The 23,944-nt window shown below is 43.6% G+C and overlaps 2 protein-coding genes across 13 annotated transcripts in view; both read right to left on the bottom strand.

The window, feature by feature from the left end:
• Positions 1–4,920, bottom strand: part of LOC138405852 (semaphorin-3D-like) — a 6,076-nt gene extending 1,156 nt beyond the window's left edge. The window contains exons 1-4 of the mRNA XM_069515990.1: positions 2,095–4,920; positions 1,681–2,006; positions 749–891; positions 1–624 (exon numbers count right to left, since the gene is read on the bottom strand). The exon at positions 1–624 is cut by the window's left edge and continues 1,156 nt beyond it. Coding sequence (XP_069372091.1) covers positions 130–624; positions 749–891; positions 1,681–1,930 — 888 coding nt within the window. The 5' untranslated portion in view covers positions 1,931–2,006; positions 2,095–4,920 and the 3' untranslated portion in view covers positions 1–129. The remainder of the gene's footprint in view (positions 625–748; positions 892–1,680; positions 2,007–2,094) is intronic.
• Positions 1–23,944, bottom strand: part of LOC138405844 (NACHT, LRR and PYD domains-containing protein 12-like) — a 60,800-nt gene that overhangs the window by 26,268 nt on the left and 10,588 nt on the right. For 8 of the 12 annotated variants that reach the window (XM_069515888.1, XM_069515878.1, XM_069515876.1 and 5 more), the window contains 5 exons: positions 22,437–22,610; positions 20,533–20,706; positions 9,054–9,227; positions 6,849–7,022; positions 5,971–6,144 (listed from right to left, as the gene is read on the bottom strand). In XM_069515888.1, coding sequence (XP_069371989.1) covers positions 5,971–6,144; positions 6,849–7,022; positions 9,054–9,227; positions 20,533–20,706; positions 22,437–22,610 — 870 coding nt within the window. Of the gene's footprint in view, positions 1–2,495; positions 2,714–3,806; positions 4,929–5,970; positions 6,145–6,848; positions 7,023–9,053; positions 9,228–20,532; positions 20,707–22,436; positions 22,611–23,944 lie in introns of those variants that run through there. The other 4 variants (XM_069515916.1, XM_069515913.1, XM_069515920.1 and 1 more) reach the window with 4 other exon arrangements.

A 23,944-nucleotide genomic window follows, 5' to 3' on the forward strand; every position in this document is an offset into this window, starting at 1 on the left:
CTCTCTTGTTTTCATGACACTCAGTCTTTAATGATTTTTTACCCATTGGAATGATTTGCTCAAAAACAAAGCGTTCTTGTCCTCTGAGTTCACAGGAGCTGTTGTCCAGAGTCTTTGTCCTGCAGCCGACTAGAGAGGAACCTCAGGAGGGTTGTTCCTCCTCACCCGAGCTTTCCTGCTCTCCTGTTTCAGCTTCAGAGTGCGGAGCTTCTGCTGCCGGCGCTTCTCTCGGTACCACAGCTGCTCACAGTACTCGTCCACGCTCAGACTCTTGGTCCCCACCATGTGCAGGTCCTTGTAGCTCCGGTGCTGCGGCGGCCACGAGTTCCCAAGTCCCGGCAGAGACGAGGGCGGGTGAGAGGCCCCGGACTGGCCCAGGAACACAGGTAGGGCTCCCCCCACCGGGCCAGTCTTCCCGTGGTTGGGGCCGTGGCTCTGCTGGTGTCGGGCAGCTGGGTGGAGGCTGTGGTTGGGGATGATGTGAACGCGGTATCGGGCCAGGACCTGGCTGTAGGAGTGCTCATGGCTGCTGCAGGTGTAGACGCCTGCGTCAGCCAGCTCCAGGCGTTGAACCAGCAAACCACGCTTCATGTGGAGAGAGCGGTCGTCATCGCTGTGAGGAAGCTGAGAGAGAGAGAGAGGGAAGCAGGTTTCATGGTGACAAAATGTGTTTGTGTGTATACACTGAATCTCATCATGTCTTCTCCTCTGATACGTCTCCAGCAGATGTTGACTGATTCCGACTCACTCTGTCCTCAGTTTGCTGCGAGCTGCCCGTGTGCCGCTGCACCGTCCACCTGAGCTCGGCCGGAGGTGACCAAGGAACACACTCCAGGAAGGTGGAGTTTCCCTCCACGCCGTACACCGACTTCTCTTCCACAGCGTCAGAGTCTGACGAGGAGAAAGAAGAGAAACACAGATCAGGGGAAATATTCACCAGGTGATTTGTGTGAATCGAAAAAAGGAGGAACACACATTCTAAACAGGAAGAGAAACTAAAGAAACATTTCTGAGATGTCAATCACTTCATCATTTCTTTAACTTCAATAATCTTTACTGCCACTGTGTTGAAGCGGAGAAAACTGCAGTTACACAGAACGGCCCCTAGAGTGAGCCCCATGTCTACCTGCAGCAGAGAATATTCAAGAAGGTATTTTAAATCTGTAGAAACTTTATTGGTTTGTTATCGTGCAACAGTTGAAACTTTGGTTTTGGACAAATAATCAAACATTTGGAAAATGTTCTTGCTGAATTAATTATTGTACAAAATGAACTGTTTAAATATTCAGTGTGTTCCTGTTGCATTCAGTAGTAAATAGAATTTACTATCTGTGATACTATTTTTGAAGGTAGTTAAAAAAGGTCAAATATTTGTATATTTATATACATATTTTATACTTTCTATATACTATATATTTATTACAGTAATTATGTTGATCAAACTGTGACTTTAGAACAAAGCTGAACATTAAACTTCAAAATCAGACATGAAAAAGCATCAAGGCTGAAATGATAAAACGTCAATATTTTAGCAGGTCCTTCTTTCCCTCTGTGCATCGTATTGTAGGAGATCAGTTTGGATCTTGATGCAATAAATCAGCACTAACACATTTATATATTTGAAGGGACCATGAGGCTTTGGCGAAGGTGCGAGCTCTAATGAGAGACATTGTAATTTACCTTCAAGTACATTTCCAGTATAAACACAGGACAAACTGAAGACCCTGCTCAGACTGAACACAGGAGGAGCTGGAGCTTCTGGATGGATCCAGACGTGAGAATCAAACACAGCTGTGGATTTATGCCGATCTCTTATGTGGACGAACAGCGAAGACCACCGTGGTTCTGCGTTCCATCGCTGCGTCACTTTAAACACATGATCGATGGAGGAAATCCTCCTCTCAGATCCTCTGATATAAAGAGACTTCATATCAAACTCACCGTCCTCTGTGACTGGGCACTGACTCCAGGGGTCTCCATACTTCACATCCTGTCTCCGTGCCCGCCTAACACCAAACCAGGGGAAAGTGTGATGTACATGTGGTAACTGTTATGAATGTGTGGTGTCCTCATTACCCCTCTGTCCCTCTCTACCTCTTGCTGGTGGGGAAGAACCTGGAGCAGGTCTGTCCATCCCAGGAGCAGTAGGGGTCTCTGGCCAGACAACACTTAGCACAGTCCGTCCCGTACAGCTCGCTTCATTCTCCACTGAAAAACTACATGCTACAGGATTAGAAAATTAAAGTCCTGCGTGTGTGTGTGTCAGGATTCCCAGAGAACGAAGAAGAGCAGTGAAATGATTTCCACAAATCAAATCAAAGTGAAAAATGATATGGACGAACATGTTTCATCCTAAGAAGTAGTTCTGTTAAAAGATAAAACCATGAAAACGTCGTCAGCCTTCTGATTTTCTTTCTCACAGTTTAGTGGCAGCAGCGTAATGGAACCAGCTCAAATCACCGTACTTTATATGCTTCCAACCTCTTGCTCCAGTATTTCTTGGGTCGGGGGCTGGAGAGACTGTGAGAAACTTCACATAGTGGGTAAAAAAACACGAAGCTTCCTGTGAAAGCTCGAGTTCTTTTGGTTCCTGGATCAGAAGCAGTATTGAAACTCTACGTCACCTGGAAGACGGTCAGCTCCTCCAGAATGAGCTCCTCTGTGTCCCAGTTGTGTTTGATGACCGACACCGCCTTCACCACCTTCCCATCATCTGCACGGCAACAGGAGAGCGTTCGAGTCAACGCACATTTCATCCACATTCACAATAAATCCAAAATAACTAAATATACAATAAAGAGAGAAAACTCATGGTGCACACATCACACATCCTACAGTGGTAACCGTAGTAACCAACAACACACAACTGCTACACAAACCAGCTGCTACAGTCAAAGCAGCCAATGTGTTTACACATGTTCACTGAGAACATGAGGAAATCACATGAATCTGCTCATGGAGGAAAATATCATGGGATGATTGTATGTAGACATTTGCATGTAAACATACTGCACACACACACACACACACACACACACGTTACAATGATCCCAGGGAGCCTCGTAAACCTCAGAGGTCGTGCTGTGGGAAATCTCCTTTGCACATGTATGTTTACAGTGAGTGTGTGTGTCAAACGAACCTATACCCTACACCAGGGGTCACCAACACGGTGCCCGTGGGCACCAGGTCGCCCCCAAGGACCACATGAGTCGCCCGCAGGCCTGTTCTGAAAATAACACAACTCACCAGTGAGCTGCGTCTTAAATTTGATATGCGTTTCTAATTCATTGAATGATTTATTTTTGATTCTGTCAAATGTTTATTCTCATTCTGAAGTTGACTCCTGACTATGATTTGTTAGCGGTCGGTCGGTGGCTCGTGAAAATGGAACATTTGTCTGATGAAATGTTGAAGAAGTGATCGTCTGAAAATGTAAACACTTGCTGAGATTCATAGAAATAAAGTGTTGAACCCTGATATCATCTGTTTCCCACCTTGTTAAGTCAATGTTGATAATTACTGTGAGAAATCATGAACGTGATCAGCGTCTTCACACAGATGAGAATCATTTATCATTAATAATAATATATAACTATCAAACTGGCAGCCCTTCGTATGACTCAGTTCCCATGAAGTAGCTCCGTCTCAAAAAGGCTGGCAATGAAATACGATGAAATTCATGTGTCTGACTCAAAGTGATTTAAATGGGTTTCACTTTGTGTCCTGCCCTTGCAGCGCGAAACCTTGAGCAAAGCCAGACAGCCAGAGGACATCCAAGTCTTCACTGAACACACGAGGCTCGACTCTTCTTGTTATTCACTGGGTTTGATTTGTGTTGTACAACTGGAACATTACAGAGAAAAGAAGAACATAGTTAAGTTCCTATAACACATTACAGGTTAGTACTATACACATACTGTCACTACAAAGTATAAATGTCCTTTTCTGTATGAAAACAGCCAAACGGTCAAAAACTGCAGTCACAACGAATTAGCAAAAAGAGCTAGCTCCTGTGCTAATATTGTGCTAACAGAGCAGTGCCGATGAGCAGCTCAATCAGACAGTTAACATGAGATTGCTTATACACACTACTTACAGACAAATAGTCTCCAGGGCAGAAGCGCAGCAGAAAACCTTTCAGGAACACCGTGAATTATTATCGCTGTTAGTTTTCTCTGAGCTGAACTTGAAGAAGTACGGAGCTAACTGAAGGAGCAGAGAAGAGGCGCCCTGGGACAGAGCGGTGAGGACATCACTCTGATGCTACTTCTGAAGACTACAAACAATAAAGAGTGCTCACTCGGATGCTCCAACAGAAAACAGAACACTGGCTGTTCTTTAAACTTAACACACTTTTTAACTAACCTATTGGTTTAATTTGACCACAATCAGCAGTCAGCACACTTTGTGTCCAACTAAATCAACGTGTGATGTGAATCCAGGAACCTGAAGCAAACAGACAGGATGTGGTTATACACACATGGACATATACTGAGGGACAAAGGTGGACAATGATAAAGACAGACTTAGATACACTAGATGTGACTCTGTATAGAGGGTTTATATATTCTGCTGGGTGTCATTTCAATAAACACATTCTTCATGTGAATAAACACAATCCATAACGAGGGATAAGATTTTGGGGCAAGAAGGTTCGTGGTTTGAATCCCGGTTCAGATGCGGTGTCTCTGTGTGCAGTTTGCATGTTCTCCCCGTGTTTTCTCCAGGTGCTCCGGCTTCATCTCACAGTCCAAACACATGCAGATGAGGGGTTGGGTGAATTGGAGACTACACACAAGCTGCTGCTGCTTCACCCTCTGGATCATTAGGACACAGCTCAGCCTCCGTCCACACACACTGTCCTCTTCACACTGTCCTCTTCACACTGTCCTCTTCACACTCACCTTTATAAAGATCACAGTCTCCATCTGTTGAGAGAAGAAGACATCAGTGTTTACAGAGACTCACTTCATCAGCTGTGAGTCAGTGATGCAGCACATCCAGTATAAAGAGCAGCAGGGACTTCAGTCCTGTTCAGAGGTGGAGCAGCTTCCTCTCTGCTTCATGTTCACGTGTTGGAATGAACACGCTAAGAGCTGCACACACTTTGACCATCACGTGTGTTTCCTCTGCATGTGAACGTGCAGAGTGGACACTTGAGAGGTGGATTTCCTGCTGTTACAGGTGAAGCCATGTTTCACTGTGTGTTGATGAACATGTGCTTCTGACAAACTGTCAGTGGACAGATGAGACAGATGAGACAGATGGACAGATGGACCTCAGCAGAGCTTCTGCTCTGTAGAGACAGCTCATGGTTACCATGGTGATGATGCTTCTCTGAGGCTTCAGTCACACTGATCTCAGAGCTGTGACAAAGAGCCAACTGATCAGTTGTTCACTGATGAAGTGAGAGAACAAAGTGTCTCAGATCAGATGAAGACGTCTCTGCTCATCATGTGAGGCTGTCAGCTGTGGTCCAGCTTCACTTCCTGTTCACATGAAAACAACAACAACTGTCGTCTTCACATCAATCAAATGATCACAACCGGCTTCTGGCTCGTCTGATTGGCCGACTGTTGTCTCTCTGTGTTTCTGTCCAATCCTGAAGTCTGTCATCGTTGTCCTCTCACAGCTTCACTGAGGAAACACTGAGGCCTGAACTACGAAGACACTTCAACATGTCCACACAACAGAGTAGTTACTTTGCTCAGTGGGCGGAGCTTTTAAACAGGTTGATCTCCAACTTCACCTGCTCCGGAGCATGTTAGCCGTCCATCATCAGTTACCATGGTGATTTAACCTGATAAGAAGTGAACGAGCTTCGTAGGACTGAAAAAACTAAACCTGAAGTTAACCTGATAACCACAAATCCTGCTTCTGGTCCAGACCCTGGATCTTCACTGTGATACTGACTGTGTTTAGTAAAATACTGATGAAAGCAGCGTGGACTGACTCCAACCATCTACTGACCTCAGAGTCTCCAGTGGACAGGTTGGACTCTGTAGAAGACCACACAGCTCCTTCACTCCTGAGTCCTGCAGCTCGTTGTCACTCAGATCCAGTTCTCTCAGATGAGAGGGGTTTGACCTCAGAGCTGAAGCCAGAGAAGAACAGCTGATCTCTGACAGTCTGCAGCTCCACAACCTGAAGAAAGAATAAAACTTAACTGTAAATTAATCTGAGTTCATGTGTGAAAATAACAGATATTCATGTCAGCACAGACTCATAACATGGAAGATAAATATGAAATCAGACATGTTGGACTAAAGACGAGTCCTGATTCAGTAACAACAGATTATTTGGACCCGGAGACTCAACCTGGATAAAGAAATGTGAATATTTGAATGTGTCCTCCTGTTATTGTGGATCGTCATCATGTCAACACAGACTCTCAACATGCTGCTGACCTCAGTCCAGTCTGTGACCTGAAGATAAATATCACATCAGACATGTTGGACCATTGTTTCATTCATCTCCTTCTTCTCTGTGTGTTTGGTCACTGAGTAGGTTTGTGTCATTAAACACTGTTTAAAGTAGAGATGGCTCCTGACAGTCACTTCCTGTTTGGTTCTATACTCATCAACTGTCCAACGTGCTTCAATAAGAACGTGTCTTATTGTTGAGAACCTGAGGAGGACGAGTGCTCGGTCTCTGTCCACATGTTACTCACTGACACTTTATGAATGGAGTTGGACTGATGAGGTGGACGTGACTGACAGGCTGGGTGAGGGACAGATGACTGAGGGACAGTGAGCAGAGCAGAACTGAGACAATTCAATTTCGATAGATAATGACCAAATAAGAAAGAACGTTGGAAAAGTGAACATTCAAGGATTTAAGGACCTGACCTCAGAGTCTCCAGTGGACAGGTTGGACTCTGTAGAAGACCACACAGCTCCTTCACTCCTGAGTCCTGCAGCTCGTTGAAGCTCAGATCCAGTTCTCTCAGATGAGAGGGGTTTGACCTCAGAGCTGAAGCCAGAGAAGAACAGCTGATCTCTGACAGACTGCAGCTCCACAACCTGAAGAAAGAATAAAACTTAACTGTAAATGAATCTGAGTTCATGTGTGAAAATAACAGATATTCATGTCAGCACAGACTCATAACATGGAAGATAAATATGAAATCAGACATGTTGGACTAAAGACGAGTCCTGATTCAGTAACAATAGATTATTTGGACCCGGTCTCTGTCCTGCAGATCAGTTTATGAAATCCAGAACTAAACACAGATGAGTTTTAACAAGTAGCTGAATATTTAAAATGTCCCAGATTAATGAATGAATGGATTCAAGTTATGTCTGAAGAGGAATTATGTTCAATGAGTATTAAACGAAGCGTTCGGGCATAGCTTCACTTGACAACAAATGACGTCATGAGGTCAAAGCGCAAACTCCGCTAGGGTACGCTCGTTTACATTCCCCGGGCGGTCCGGGGGTTTACGTTACCACTATATAGTCTATGCATAATATGTCAATGATCTCCGGCTATGGCCATGATCCAAACCTGTGACTCTCTCTCTCTCTCTTTATGTTATGACGGCCCATTAAGTACATTTGCAGGTATTTTCTTTATCTAATATATTTTATTTTATTGGATTGTTTATTAAAAACAAAAGGGGGGGGGGGGGGGGGGGGGGGGGTTCTATCTTATGTTGATTCTCTATCAGATAATTGAATCACTAGTTTAATAGACTGATTATAGCTCAAATACTTTTCTATCAAAGAGACAGTGGCTGAGACCAAGAGTGTGATCTCAGAAAAAGCTTGGAAGCTTTGGGAGTCTTGTGTTTTTCTTTAGAGAATGACACTGAGGATAATGGGGAGGTTGGGGTTGATGTGTTCATTGTTTGTGTTGAAGGTTTTATCTGTATTCACTTGGTCATGTTTGAACGTACTAAGGTCGACTAGAGTTACACAGCTAACTCAGATACATCACAAAAGGTATAAAATGATCCTTCACATTTTCTTCTTCCATAAACTCTGATGGCAACACCTGCTCCCTCAACTTCAGGGAGAAACGGCTGCCACATGAATCTAATCAGCTGGAATGTTCGGGGACTTAACCATCCAATCAAACGTCATCAAGTATTCTCTCATCTCTTACACCTTAAAGTCAACATTGCATTTCTTCAACAAACTCAGCTACAAATAGAGATCACCCGAAAATGAAGAAAGATTGTGTTGGACAAATGTTCCAGTCTAAATTCAACAGTAAAGCTAGGGGTACTGCTATTTTGATTCATAAATCAGCTCCATTGATTGTCTCCCATGTAGTAGCTGACCCAAATGGCCGTTATGTAATTGTAACTGGCTCTTTATTTAACGCCCTTTACTCTTAGCTAATGTATACGCCCCCAACTGGGACGATAGTGATTCTTTCAGAAACGTTCTTCACTCATTACCTGGTATTAACACTCACTCATTATTACTTGGGGAGACATGAATACTATCATGGACCCTACACTTGACCGCTCTTCCACAAGACCGTCACCACTCTCAAAGTCTGCTCTGGTTCTGCAGTCGTATCTGGAGACCGATGGGGTCGTTGACGCACGGCCACTTCTTTATCCATCAGACAACACTGGTTTTTCTCTCCTGTACATCAAACATACTCGTGCATCCATGACTTTTTGGTTGATGAAAAGTGATTATCTCAGGTAAAAGCATGCCTGAAGTTTTTCTTGTGAAAGTTGACATTTGACTTCATTTCATGTTATTGTTTATCCTTTTGTTTTGTTTGTTCATCTTTTTATTTAGAGATATTATTGTCACTATTACTATTGTTTTGTTTGTTTGTTTCTATTTGTTGTGTATGAGATGATTTTTGTTTTCGGGGGGAGGGACATGTAGAGGGGAGGGGACGAAGATGCAACAGACACACCTCTGTATTAGCATTTAGCACTTACTGGATTACAAAGCTGCTGTATGTTGTTGATAAAAAAGAAAAGAAAATAATTTAAAAAATAATACAATGAGTATTAAATGAGATGAACTGTGTATAAATGCTGTGTTATAGATATGAGATCTACAAAAGTCAGTCAGTGAACTGACCTCAGAGTCTCCAGTGGACAGGTTGGACTCTGTAGAAGACCACACAGCTCCTTCACTCCTGAGTCCTGCAGCTCGTTGAAGCTCAGATCCAGTTCTCTCAGATGAGAGGGGTTTGACCTCAGAGCTGAAGCCAGAGAAGAACAGCTGATCTCTGACAGACTGCAGCTCCTCAACCTGAAGAAAGAATAAAACTTAACTGTAAATGAATCTGAGTTCATGTGTGAAAATAACAGATATTCATGTCAGCACAGACTCATAACATGGAAGATAAATATGAAATCAGACATGTTGGACTAAAGACGAGTCCTGATTCAGTAACAATAGATTATTTGGACACGGAGACTCAACCTGGATAAAGAAATGTGAATATTTGAATGTGTCCTCCTGTTATTGTGGATCGTCATCATGTCAACACAGACTCTCAACATGCTGCTGACCTCAGTCCAGTCTGTGACCTGAAGATAAATATCACATCAGACATGTTGGACCATTATTTCATTCATCACCTTCTTCTCTGTGTGTTTGGTCACTGAGTAGGTTTGTGTCATTAAACACTGTTTAAAGTAGAGATGGCTCCTGACAGTCACTTCCTGTTTGGTTCTATACTCATCAACTGTCCAACGTGCTTCAATAAGAACGTGTCTTATTGTTGAGAGCCTGAGGAGGACGAGTGCTCGGTCTCTGTCTACATGTTACTCACTGACACTTTATGAATGGAGTTGGACTGATGAGGTGGACGTGACTGACAGGCTGGGTGAGGGACAGATGACTGAGGGACAGTGAGCAGAACTGAGACAGTTCAATTTAAATAAATGACCAAATAAGAAAGAACTTTAGAAAAGTGAACCTTCAAGGATTTAAGGACCTGACCTCAGAGTCTCCAGTCGACAGGTTGGACTCTCCAGTCCAGCACACAGCAGCTTCACTCCTGAGTCCTGCAGGTCATTGAAGCTCAGATCCAGTTCTCTCAGATGAGAGGGGTTTGACTTCAGAGCTGAAGCCACGACTTCATAGTGAATCTCTGAGAAGAAACAACCACCGAGTCTGTAATTAAAGAAAATATCAAATGTGTTAGAATAAAATCAGAAAACACAACATTCATACAAAACGTGATCATGTGACCCTCACCCTGGTTAATCCACTTTTCCTCTTGAACATTTGATCTTAAAAACACCTCAAGAGAATCCTTTCAGATTTGGTACAAGCGTTCATTCAGACTAACAGATGACCTCATTAGATTCAGGTGGTCAAAGGTCAGAGGTCAAGGACTTGAACATGACGCCTCAAGTCTGTCTTTAGAGAACTTCTTCACATTTTGACCATTGGACTCAAAGATCAACTGATTAGATTTCAGTGGTCGAAGGTCAAAGGTTACAGTGACCTCATATTATTGTGAATGCAACATGTCAGTGACCTGCAGGGACTGACTCTGCACTGGTTGGTGGTGGTGCACAGACACAGGATGAGAATTCTAGTTTGAAGAAAGAATAAACTGTTCATGTTTAAAACTTTTCAACTAAGTTCACGTTCATTTGTTCTGTTTTTTATTGGGATGATTTAGACGACAGTTTTTAATCGATGGTGTCGGATCATGAATCCAGATCTTCACTTTAACACGGAGTCCTGCAGTTCACGGTCTCTGAGCACAAAATGTTGACGAGTCATGTTTCATGTTTAAATGTAGCCTCAGAAACTCTGGAGTGAATCAAACCGACTGAGTTCATCTTTCACCAGCTTCAAGAAAACTTCTAGAACATACTGGATATACAACAATGAGATGAGAATGTGTATATACCATATGTACACATGTACTATTGTATACATATATTATACACACACACACTACATGTCTTTGGTTTGTGGATGAAGCTGGAGAACCCAGAGAAAACCCTGCAGACAGGAGGAGAACATCCTCCTCACAGAGAGGCTGCACTAACAGTGTTGACCACTACAACACCATGCTGCCCACAAGAAGGAGAATCATTGAACACTGTGTGTGTTTGACTCATCTACACTGATTCAACATGTTATTGATCATGTCTGGACTCACAGAGCCTTCCTGCAGTTCCTCACAGCTGGGATCAGTCTCAGTCGACCCTGGTTCGATGTGTTGAACTTCTCCAGGTCCAACTCATCCAGAACCTCCTCTGACATCTGCAGCATGTAGGCCAGAGCTGAGCAGTGGATCTCAGAGAGTTTCTCCTCTGATTTGTTCTCTGACGTCAGGAACTGTTGCATCTGCTGATGTACTGAGTGGTCGTTCATCTCAGTCAGACAGTGGAAGATGTTGATGCTTCTGTCAGGAGAAATGTCATCACTCTGCATCTTCTTCAGGTTGTTGATGATTCTCTGGATGATGTTTGGATTGTTCTCTGTCCGACCCAGCAGGCCTCCTAAGACTCTCTGGTTGGACTTCAGACTGAGGCCGTGAAGGAAGCGAACAAACAGATCCAGATGACCATTTTTACTGGTGAGGGATTTCTGCATGGTTCTCTTCAGGAGGTCATCCAGGGAGAAGGTACCATCTGTGTTTTCATATGTTCCCAAGAAGTTGTTGAGTTCTTCTGAGTTCCTCTCGGTGTAACAGTGGAACATGTAGACTGCAGCCAGAAACTCCTGAACGCTCAGATGAACAAAGCAGTAGACTGATTTCTGGAAGATCACACACTCTCTTCTGAAGATCTCAGTACAAACTCCTGAGTACACCGAGGCCTCTGTGACATTAAGACCACACTGCTCCAGGTCTTCTTGGTAGAACATGATGTTTCCTTCCTCCAGATGTTTAAGCGCCAGCCTCCCCAGCTTCAGAAGAACGTCCCTGTCAGCCTCCATCAGCTGCTGTGGACTCGTCTCATGTCCTCCACCGTACTTGTTGTTCTTCCTCTTTGTCTGAACCAGCAGGAAGTGTGAGTACAGGTCCGTCAGGGTCTTGGGCAGCTCTCCTCTCTGGTCTGTGGTCAACATGTGCTCCAGAACTGTAGCACTGATCCAGCAGAAGACTGGGATTTGACACATGATGTGGAGGCTCCTGGACGTCTTAATGTGTGAGATGATTCTGCTGCTCAGCTCCTCATCACTGAATCTCCTCCTGAAGTACTCCTCCTTCTGGGCGTCAGTGAAGCCTCGTACTTCTGTCACCCTGTCAACACATGTAGGAGGGATCTGATTGGCCGCCGCAGGTCGGGAGGTTATCCAGACGAGAGCCGAGGGAAGCAGATTCCCCTGGACGAGGTTTGTCAGCAGCACGTTGACTGATGACCTCTGTGTGACCTCAGACACGACCTCCCTGTGGTTGAAGTCCAGAGAAAGTTTGCTTTCATCCAGGCCGTCAAAGACGATCACAGGTTTACAGACAGCGAGCGTCTCTGCCGTGAGCTTCTGTAATGTTGGATGGAAAACACGGAGCAGCGTGAGAAGACTGTGCTGCTCGTCTCTCACCAGGTTCAGCTCCCTGAACGAAAGCACAACCAGCAGACCCACATCTTGGTTTTCTAAACCCTCTGCCCAGTCCAGAGTGAACTTCTGCACCGAGAAGGTTTTTCCAACGCCAGCGACGCCGCAGGTCAGGACGACTCTGATGCTGCTCTGCTGGTCAGTGAAGGCTTTAAAGATGTCGTGGCACTTGATGGGAGTGTCGTGGAGGCTCTTCCTCTTGGAAGCCGTCTCAAGCTGCCTCACCTCATGTTCAGTATCAACCTCTTCGCTCTGTCCCTCTGTGATGTAGAGCTCAGTGTAGATCCTGTTGAGGAGGGTTCTACTTCCTGTTTCCTCAGTTCCTTCAGTCACATGTTCACATCTCCTCCTCAGACTGATCTTATGTTGGTCTAAAACCTCCTGCAGACCCCGATCTGCTGAAAGACAAGAAACAATGTCAGAGACAGAGAATCTGAGAATCTGCTGATTGTTTTCATCAGATACAGAAAAACTAGAGAAATCAAAGCTTTTGAACTTTGTGCTTTTATAACCAAGTGAAATGTTGATGCTGTATGAAGGAACAAAATCAAACATGTGCTGTTGTCAGAAGTGAAGACATCAGCAGACACATGTACAGTGCTGCTCTGACCGGCTGTCTGAGCTCCAGCTCCTCTTCTGGATCTTTGTCCACACTGGGGACAGGAGGAGTCTCCTGAAGAACCAGACTGGTCCCAGTATGAGGTGATGCACTGTCTGCAGAACCAGTGTCCACAGCTGGTGGAGACTGGATCCTTCAGGACGTCCTGACACGAAGCACAGCGGGACGACTGCTCCTCCTCAGAAACATGACTCCTCCTCCTCTCTCTGTGAAGACATGTCCTGATAAGTCAAATGTCACAGTCACAGGTCGTCATCACTTCTGTCAAGGAGGTTTTGTTTCCACCCTGTATGTTTGTGTGTTGGTTGGTTGGTTCGTTAGTGGGATTATAAAAACCACTGAACAGATCACCAGTAAACTTGGTGAAGGATGTGTTCTGTGAACCAGATGTTCAGAGGACTGATGTTTATGAGTGAAATGGATCTAGTGAATTTCAAAGTGGTTTCATCAGGAGCGTGTTGGGCCTTGGTGGAGGTCTGAGCTCTTTGAGGGATTCTGAGAGATTAGTCACCAATTTCAATGAAGCTGTGTCCTAATGCAGGGGCCACACTAGAGGAAACTACATCCTCTTCAGATCAGTTCACAGTAGAAACAGTCTCTTACTTTGTGTGTGAGGGTCCAGGTTCATTACTGAAGTTTGGAGGATAATGTTTGGACCGGTCACTCTTCAGAGACACACAGCTGAACTCTGGAGACTCTGCTCTGTCCTCTTCCTCCACATCACCACTCATCTTCAGTCTGAGAGGAAAAACCCTGTGATGTCAAACACACAATGAAGCCAGGTGCATAGATTCCGTGTTTCTTCAAATATAACAAATGAACTAGACGATTGTCTAGAGCGGCACTTTGGCAGGGCGGCCAAATGTGAAGAGCTGAGGAACGTGTCAATCAAGCTGCAGCCGCCTCCTTCACTGCCTCCCGCCCCCAGCTCTCAAGAGCCAGTGGTCCATTCAATTTAACTTTATTTAACTTGATCAGAGATTGTCCTCAAATCCATTGACAGGATACTGCAGCATGTCTAAACAACCGAGATCATGTGGTCGGGAACATAAGAAGACTGTTGAAGTTCATTGTTAAATATATTGATCCCTGCAGTGTTGTGCTCCTTCATATTTGTTCTCAACGCTGAACTGAACAGACGTGAGCAGCGTTCACTCTTGCTCTTGGTTTCCTCATCATCGTATAGACCAGGGGTGAGGAACCTTTTTCACATCAAGGGCCATTTCAATTTGTATAAAGTCCTCCGAGGGCCACACTATTATGAACACATACCTAGGGACGCAAAAAGAGACGGGACAAAAGTCTGTAAGCTCTGTGTTACTCATGAGCTGCATGTCTTCACATGTCAGCCTCTGAGGCTGGAGCTGTTTCTCTGGTGAGGCCTCTGATGCTACGAGGGACTCCTTCACAAACTCTCCTTCCACACGAGGCTTCAGCTTCGTGGTTATTAATTCACTCACCACAAAACTTGCACGTGTAATATTCTCTGTCAGTCTGTGGTCGTGTGAAAGCTGCTTGTTGAGGTTAGCATGACTCAGCTGTAATGGTGCTGGAGATTTCCACACACACACACAGTCAGAGTGCTGTGCTCTAGCACCAGTCTTCAAACTAATGCTCTAATTCTCCTGGTTCAACTATGGTGGGGCTGACCCGTAAGAATCATGTGTGTCTGTTTGTGTCTTTGAGAAATGTTTAAACACACAAACTGATGGACGGACGGGTTCAGCCATTTTGTCCCCACTCGCTCTAAATGGGCGAGAGACCTTGACTCCCATGCGTTTGGTTTTCGGTATTTTAGCGATTTGCGAACGAACCGCTGGACGAACGTTGTAGAAAAGTCACAGCACAGAGATCGAGACAAATGCGCACGATCTCATGTCTTTAGTGTGAATGTGCGTCAAACTTTGTGGGAGGAGCAGCGGGACGAACATTTACAAGAAAGTTTGGAGGAAGAATAATATAAATGTTTGTAAACACTCACTCCTTCTCCTCCTTCTGCTCCTTCTGCTCCTCGGTCTTCACTTCTCCTCCTTCTGCTCCTCGGTCTTCACTTCTCCTTCTGCTCCTCAGTCTTCACTTCTCCTCCTTCTCCTCCTTCTGCTCCTCACAGTTCAAACTGTCGACGTGACGCAGAATCATAAACTTGTTTACTCTGAAAACACTTTCACTTTCACTGACTCCTCCCCCTCTCTGCATTTACTGGAAATCACATGACTGTGTGTGTGTGTGTGTGTGTCTCTCTGTGTGTGTCTCTCTGTGTGTGTGTGAGTGTGTGTGTCTGTGAGTTCCCCCAGCAGTCTCGACCTATAGCAGCATAACTGAGGGAGGATGGAGGCTGGATTTTTAAGATTAAATCCCATGGACGGTGATAAGACCTGAAAACCTTACAACATGGTTTCTCTCTCTCTCTCTGAAATTGGTACAATCTCTCAGTCACCTGGATGTCATGTGTTCAAAATGCAGCTTTTATACATGTCTTTCTCTCTCTCCCTCCCCCTCTCTCTCTCTCTCTCTCTCTCTCTCTCTCTCAGGGTCTCTCTCCTTCCTCTTCAACTAAACGTCTCTCTGTGGAGCGAGCAGCGAGCACAAGGCACCCATTCAAAATGTCTCCCCCGGGAGGGAGGACTTTTCTAGTTTAATTCAAGTTTTTTCCAAATGTTAAAACACAATTTTTCTAACTAGGCTGGTTTTATCAAAAATACTTAACACAATTCACAAAACCACACACTCAAACTGCAAAATACCTCATATATCCTAAAATGAAGCACTGCAACCAAAACTACACATAGCATTATCAAAAGCATCATTCATTCATATGACCAGATTTGTGTCTAACCAACTACACACTGTTGGCCATAATGAAAAGCACTCTCATCTTTAGTTGGCTTTGCCATAATACTGAAATAGTTCAAATTGTAGAACATTCTTCAGATTGTTCACATGCACAGAAATATTTGCAGATACACACATATGCTGTTAAAACATTTTTATTTTTCACTGAACAAGTCATATGCACAGCAGATATATTTATCAATTGCAGAAAAAATATATAGAAAAATAAAGGTGCACACCTGTGGTCTTTTCATAGTGCTTACTTCCTGATTGAAGTGGTAACAATTAAGCATTGAGGTGTTTGGCCAGGTGGCACATATATTGACCAATTAGCTCATGTAGTGTCATTTTCAATGGCAGTGTTTTGAAATGGCAAGCGTGACTTTATGTCAGATTGTTGTGTCTTGTGCAGAGAACCGTGTTCAGTGCATTTAAAAAGTGACATTTTTAATTGCAAAATGTGTTTAGACTTTTAGAGGCTTGAGGGGAGGTTTTGCTTTCTGTGTGTCAGTTTAAATAATTGTGCTATGCATGTCATCTTAGTGTTTTAGCAATTAGAAAAAAAGGTAATATTGTGGAGGTGGAAGAAAGCTGCCCTAGAGACTTGTTTTATGTGTTGGTCAAATGTCCTGGTTGAACATAACTCAAGGTTCCTCACAGTGGAGCTGGAGGACAAACTGACACCATCCAAGGTGACTCTGTGTTCAGACAGTGATTCTCTGAGATGTTGAGGGTCAATTACAACCACCTCAGTTTTGTCTGAATTCAGAAGTAAGAAGTTCTGGCTCATCCAGGCCTTGATGTTCTTGAGACGTTCCTGAAGTTGATTCGATTCATCAGGCTTCAGAGAAATGTACAGCTGGGTGTCGTCTGCATAACAATGGTAGTGTATGTGGAGCTTTCTCATGATGTTGCCCAAGGGAGCATATATAAGGTGAAGAGTATCGGTCCAAAGACAGAACCTTGTGGAACTCCATGATTAACTTGCATGTGCATGGAGGGGTCATTGATTACGTTAACAAATTGAAATCTATCTGATAAATATGATTGAAACCAGTCTGATGTTCCTCTGATCCCTTCATGTTGTTCTAGTCTCTGTGATCTTATGATCTATGGTGTCAAACGCTGCACTAAGATCCAACAGGACGAGGACAGAGACAAGTTCATCATCTGAGGCCATGAAAAGGTCATCAGTGACTTTTAACAGCTGTTTCTGTGCTGTGATGGATTCCACATCCTGACTGAAAGTTTTCCAACAAACCGTTACGACCTGAGTCGTCACACAGCTGGTTAGCAACAGCTTCCTCTAGGATTTCAGAAATGAAGGTTTGATGTGGGTCTGTAATGAGCTCAGACCTCTGGATCAGGCGTAGGCTTTTTATCAGAGGTTTAATTACAGCTACTTTAAAAGCTTGTGGTACGTAGCTGGTTAACAAAGACATGTTCATCTGATTTAATATGGAACTGTCAATCAGGGGGACACGTCCTTACAAAGTCCAGTTGGGACAGAGTCTAAAAGACAAGTTGTTGGTTTACATGACGAAACTAATGAGGTCAGTTCAGGAAGATCAACAGAAGAGAAATGGTTCAAACATAAATCTGGTTCTATGGTTCCAGGACCAGACAATGTATCTGTGCTCTTCATGGGGAGGAGGTGGTGGATCTGATCCCTGATGTTATAATTTGATTTGTGAAGAAGCTCATGAAATCATTGCTTCTCAGAGTTAGAGGAATACATGGGTCAGTAGAGCTGTGACTTTCTGTCAGCCTGGCTACAGAGCTGAAGAGGAACCTGGGCTGGTTCTGACTTTCTTCTATTAATGGTGAATAATAAGAGGTTCTGGCATTTCTGAGAGCTTTCTTGTGATTCATCAGGCGATCCTTCCAGGCTCGGTGAAAGTCATGTTGACTGGTGGAACGCCACTTCCTCTCCAGCTTCAGTGATGTTTTAAAACACGTGTTTGAGAATTATACCTTCTTCTTTTTTAGCAGGCGACAGCATCAAGGGTTGTTTTAATGAGGCTGCTGTTCTATGAACAAAGTTATCAACTAATGTTGGAGTAAAGTTTTGATAACTTTCCTGTATTGTACGGACACATGGCTGAGAGGTAAGTCTAGAAGGAAGCAGTTCTTTACATGGGTTCACAGTTTTATCAGATAAACACCGACTATCATAGAATTTCTGTCCAGAACCAGTGTCGTCAATAATTCTAAATTCAAATGTAATTAAAAAATGGTCGGACAGAAGAAGGTTCTGTTGAAATATTACTACATGTTCAATGTCTCTGCCATATGTCAGAACAAGATCAAGAGTGTGATGTCAGCAGTGAGTGGGTTTATTCACATGTTGAGTGAAACTGTTATTGAGTCTGTTATTGAGTTGAAAGCTGAACTAAGGCTGTCGTTGGCAACATCTCCATGAATGTTGAAATCACCGGCTATAATGATTGTATCTGTCCTAAGAACTAGTTCTGATAGAACTTCAGAGAACTCAGATACAGACTCTGAGTAAGGGGCAGGAGGACGATGTATGATAACTAGATGAATTGGTTGATGTGATTTCAAGCTTGAATGGATGAGGCTGATTATCAGATTTTAAAGTAGTTATAACTTTCTTTCGGTCGAGGGTTGATAGATGAGTCAGATCTAGAGATTGCTGCAGCCCCCCCACCTCTGCCTGTGCTTCGAGGAGTATTAGTCTGGGTTGGGGGGGCGTCGCTTCATCTAAACCTCCATATTCTCCATCTTGCAGCCAGGTTTCTGTTCAACATAAGAGATCGATGTGATGATCAGGAATCAGATCATTAATAAGGAACCATTTTGTATTGAGTGACCTGATATTTAATAAACTGCATTTTATACTTATACATTGGTTGTGTTGACTTTTATTAGGTTTGAATGTATTACTCCTCTCCTGATTACTTTTGGTTCAATGAATTTAGGTGGTCGGGGGGGCAGACACAGCTTCTATAGGATATTGTGAGGGTGACTGTTCAAATAGAAGCACAGAGAAGCTGTAAGACTGAGACTCTGCCTCCTGGTCTCAACTCTGGATTGTCACGGTGTGGACTGTCTAACAAACGTTTCTATATTATATATTCTGCTCATTTCAATAAACACATTCTTCATGTGAATAAACACAATCCATAACGAGGGGCAAGATTTTGGGGCAAGAAGGTTCGTGGTTTGAATCCCGGTTCAGATGCGGTGTCTCTGTGTGCAGTTTGCATGTTCTCCCCGTGTTTTCTCCAGGTGCTCCGGCTTCATCTCACAGTCCAAACACATGCAGATGAGGGGTTGGGTGAATTGGAGACTACACACAAGCTGCTGCTGCTTCAGCCTCTGGATCATCAGGACACAGCTCAGCCTCCGTCCACACACACTGTCCTCTTCACACTGTCCTCTTCACACTGTCCTCTTCACACTGTCCTCTTCACACTCACCTTTACAAAGATCACAGTCTCCATCTGTTGAGAGAAGAAGACATCAGTGTTTACAGAGACTCACTTCATCAGCTGTGAGTCAGTGATGCAGCACATCCAGTATAAAGAGCAGCAGGGACTTCAGTCCTGTTCAGAGGTGGAGCAGCTTCCTCTCTGCTTCATGTTCACGTGTTGGAATGAACACGCTAAGAGCTGCACACACTTTGACCATCACGTGTGTTTCCTCTGCATGTGAAAGTGCAGAGTGGACACTTGAGAGGTGGATTTCCTGCTGTTACAGGTGAAGCCATGTTTCACTGTGTGTTGATGAACATGTGCTTCTGACAAACTGTCAGTGGACCGATGAGACAGATGAGACAGATGGACAGATGGACAGATGAGACAGATGGACAGATGAGACAGATGAGACAGATGAGACAGATGAGACAGATGGACCTCAGCAGAGCTTCTGCTCTGTAGAGACAGCTCATGGTTACCATGGTGATGATGCTTCTCTGAGGCTTCAGTCACACTGATCTCAGAGCTGTGACAAAGAGCCAACTGATCAGTTGTTCACTGATGAAGTGAGAGAACAAAGTGTCTCAGATCAGATGAAGACGTCTCTGTTCATCATGTGAGGCTGTCAGCTGTGGTCCAGCTTCACTTCCTGTTCACATGAAAACAACAACAACTGTCGTCTTCACATCAACTCAATCAAACGATCACAACCGGCTTCTGGCTCGTCTGATTGGCCGACTGTTGTCTCTCTGTGTTTCTGTCCAATCCTGAAGTCTGTCATCGTTGTCCTCTCACAGCTTCACTGAGGAAACACTGAGGCCTGAACTACGAAGACACTTCAACATGTCCACACAACAGTGTAGTTCCTTTGCTCAGTGGGCGGAGCTTTTAAACAGGTTGATCTCCAACTTCACCTGCTCCGGAGCATGTTAGCCGTCCATCATCAGTTACCATGGTGATTTACCCTGATGAGAAGTGAACGAGCTTCGTAGGACTGAAAAAACTAAACCTGAAGTTAACCTGATAACCACAAATCCTGCTTCTGGTCCAGACCCTGGATCTTCACTGTGATACTGACTGTGTTTAGTAAAATACTGATGAAAGCAGCGTGGACCGACTCCAACCATCTACTGACCTCAGAGTCTCCAGTGGACAGGTTGGACTCTGTAGAAGACCACACAGCTCCTTCACTCCTGAGTCCTGCAGCTCGTTGTATCTCAGATCCAGTTCTCTCAGATGAGAGGGGTTTGACCTCAGAGCTGAAGCCAGAGAAGAACAGCTGATCTCTGACAGACTGCAGCTCCTCAACCTGAAGAAAGAATAAAACTTAACTGTAAATGAATCTGAGTTCATGTGTGAAAATAACAGATATTCATGTCAGCACAGACTCATAACATGGAAGATAAATATGAAATCAGACATGTTGGACTAAAGACGAGTCCTGATTCAGTAACAATAGATTATTTGGACCCGGTCTCTGTCCTGCAGATCAGTTTATGAAATCCAGAACTAAATAGTGATTCTTTCAGAAACGTTCTTCACTCATTACCTGGTATTAACACTCACTCATTATTACTTGGGGAGACATGAATACTATCATGGACCCTACACTTGACCGCTCTTCCACAAGACCGTCACCACTCTCAAAGTCTGCTCTGGTTCTGCAGTCGTATCTGGAGACCGATGGGGTCGTTGACGCACGGCCACTTCTTTATCCATCAGACAACACTGGTTTTTCTCTCCTGTACATCAAACATACTCGTGCATCCATGACTTTTTGGTTGATAAAAAGTGATTATCTCAGGTAAAAGCATGCACGTATAATAGTATTGTAATATCTGATCATAGCCCTCTGGTGTTAGAGCTCAGCTTTCCTCATCAAAATTCTATTTACTCATGGAGGCTTAACCCTCTCCTGCTATCTGATGAAGGATTTCTCCAGTACATCTCCAAACAGATGGACCTTGTTCTAAACACAATAACAGAGGACATGTGGCAGTCTGTCCTCCATAGAGTACGTTCTTCCTCCATCTGTGCCAGACATGGACTCCTACAATTGAAGGTTCTACATGGCTTCATTTGTCAAAGGAAACATGAGCAAAGATTGATCCAGGGTTAGAGCCCTTATGCAACAGATGTAAGGCAGACACAGGTTCCCTCATTCATACTTTTTGGACTTGTCCAAATCTTCACAATTATTGGACGTCTATATTTGAGACATTCTCTGAGATGTTTGGACTCAATTTAACCCCTCCCCCTTTGATTGCAATTTCTGGAGGAGTTTCTGAAGACGCTCTCCTTCCCAAACATTACTCCAATGCTATTGCTTTCGCCTCCCTAATTGCTCGGAGACTTCTCCTTGTGAAATGGAAGCAGGAGGCCTCTCCCACTCATGTGCTATGGACTCCAGAACTTCTGAAGTTTTTACATCTGGAGAAAATAAGGTGGACGTTAGGTGGTTCAACAGGTACATTGGATAAGACGTGGCAACCATTTCTAGCACACATGAAGACGCTAAAGCTGTGTACCCTTCTGTGACTGATTTGTGTTTGAACCAAGGTGTAAAACATTTGACATGGAGACAGCTGTGATTGACATACATGTCTTCCTCTTTACTGGATTGTATGGACATTTGCTCATTATTATTTGTTGTTGTTTTGCCTGAAGTTTTTCTTGTGAAAGTTGACATTTGACTTCATTTCATGTTATTGTTTATCCTTTTGTTTTGTTTGTTCATCTTTTTATTTAGAGATATTATTGTCACTATTACTATTGTTTTGTTTGTTTGTTTCTATTTGTTGTGTATGAGATGTTTTTTGTTTTCGGGGGGAGGGACATGTAGAGGGGAGGGGACGAAGATGCAACAGACACACCTCTGTATTAGCATTTAGCACTTACTGGATTACAAAGCTGCTGTATGTTGTTGATAAAAAAGAAAAGAAAATTATAAATAAAATAATACAATGAGTATTAAATGAGATGAACTGTGTATAAATGCTGTGTTATAGATATGAGATCTACAAAAGTCAGTGAACTGACCTCAGAGTCTCCAGTGGACAGGTTGGACTCTGTAGAAGACCACACAGCTCCTTCACTCCTGAGTCCTGCAGCTCGTTGTCACTCAGATCCAGTTCTCTCAGATGAGAGGGGTTTGACCTCAGAGCTGAAGCCAGAGAAGAACAGCTGATCTCTGACAGACTGCAGCCCTCCAACCTGAAGAAAGAATAAAACTTAACTGTAAATGAATCTGAGTTCATGTGTGAAAATAACAGATATTCATGTCAGCACAGACTCATAACATGGAAGATAAATATGAAATCAGACATGTTGGACTAAAGACGAGTCCTGATTCAGTAACAATAGATTATTTGGACCCGGTCTCTGTCCTGAGATCAGTTTATGAAATCCAGAACTAAACACAGATGAGTTTTAACAAGTAGCTGAATATTTAAAATGTCCCAGATTAATGAATGAATGGATTCAAGTTATGTCTGCAGAGGAATTATGTTCAATGAGTATTAAATGAAGCGTTCGGGCATAGCTTCACTTGACAACAAATGACGTCATGAGGTCAAAGGGCAAACTCCGCTAGGGTACGCTCGTTTACATTCCCCGGGCAGTCCGGGGGTTTACGTTACCACTATATAGTCTATGCATAATATGTCAATGATCTCCGGCTATGGCCATGATCCAAACCTGTGACTCTCTCTCTCTCTCTCTCTTTATGTTGTGACGGCCCATTAAGTACATTTGCAGGTATTTTCTTTATCTAATATATTTTATTTTATTGGATTGTTTATTAAAAACAAAGGGGGGGGGTTCTACCTTATGTTGATTCTCTATCAGATAATTGAATCACTAGTTTAATAGACTGATTATAGCTCAAATACTTTTCTATCAAAGAGACAGTGGCTGAGACCAAGAGTGTGATCTCAGAAAAAGCTTGGAAGCTTTGGGAGTCTTGTGTTTTTCTTTAGAGAATGACACTGAGGATAATGGGGAGGTTGGGGTTGATGTGTTCATTGTTTGTGTTGAAGGTTTTATCTGTATTCACTTGGTCATGTTTGAACGTACTAAGGTCGACTAGAGTTACACAGCTAACTCAGATACATCACAAAAGGTATAAAATGATCCTTCACATTTTCTTCTTCCATAAACTCTGATGGCAACACCTGCTCCCTCAACTTCAGGGAGAAACGGCTGCCACATGAATCTAATCAGCTGGAATGTTCGGGGACTTAACCATCCAATCAAACGTCATCAAGTATTCTCTCATCTCTTACACCTTAAAGTCAACATTGCATTTCTTCAACAAACTCAGCTACAAATAGAGATCACCCGAAAATGAAGAAAGATTGTGTTGGACAAATGTTCCAGTCTAAATTCAACAGTAAAGCTAGGGGTACTGCTATTTTGATTCATAAATCAGCTCCATTGATTGTCTCCCATGTAGTAGCTGACCCAAATGGCCGTTATGTAATTGTAACTGGCTCTTTATTTAACGCCCTTTACTCTTAGCTAATGTATACGCCCCCAACTGGGACGAT

This window comes from Paralichthys olivaceus, chromosome 2 (assembly GCF_024713975.1).
Source record: "Paralichthys olivaceus isolate ysfri-2021 chromosome 2, ASM2471397v2, whole genome shotgun sequence".
Taxonomy (NCBI): domain Eukaryota; kingdom Metazoa; phylum Chordata; class Actinopteri; order Pleuronectiformes; family Paralichthyidae; genus Paralichthys; species Paralichthys olivaceus.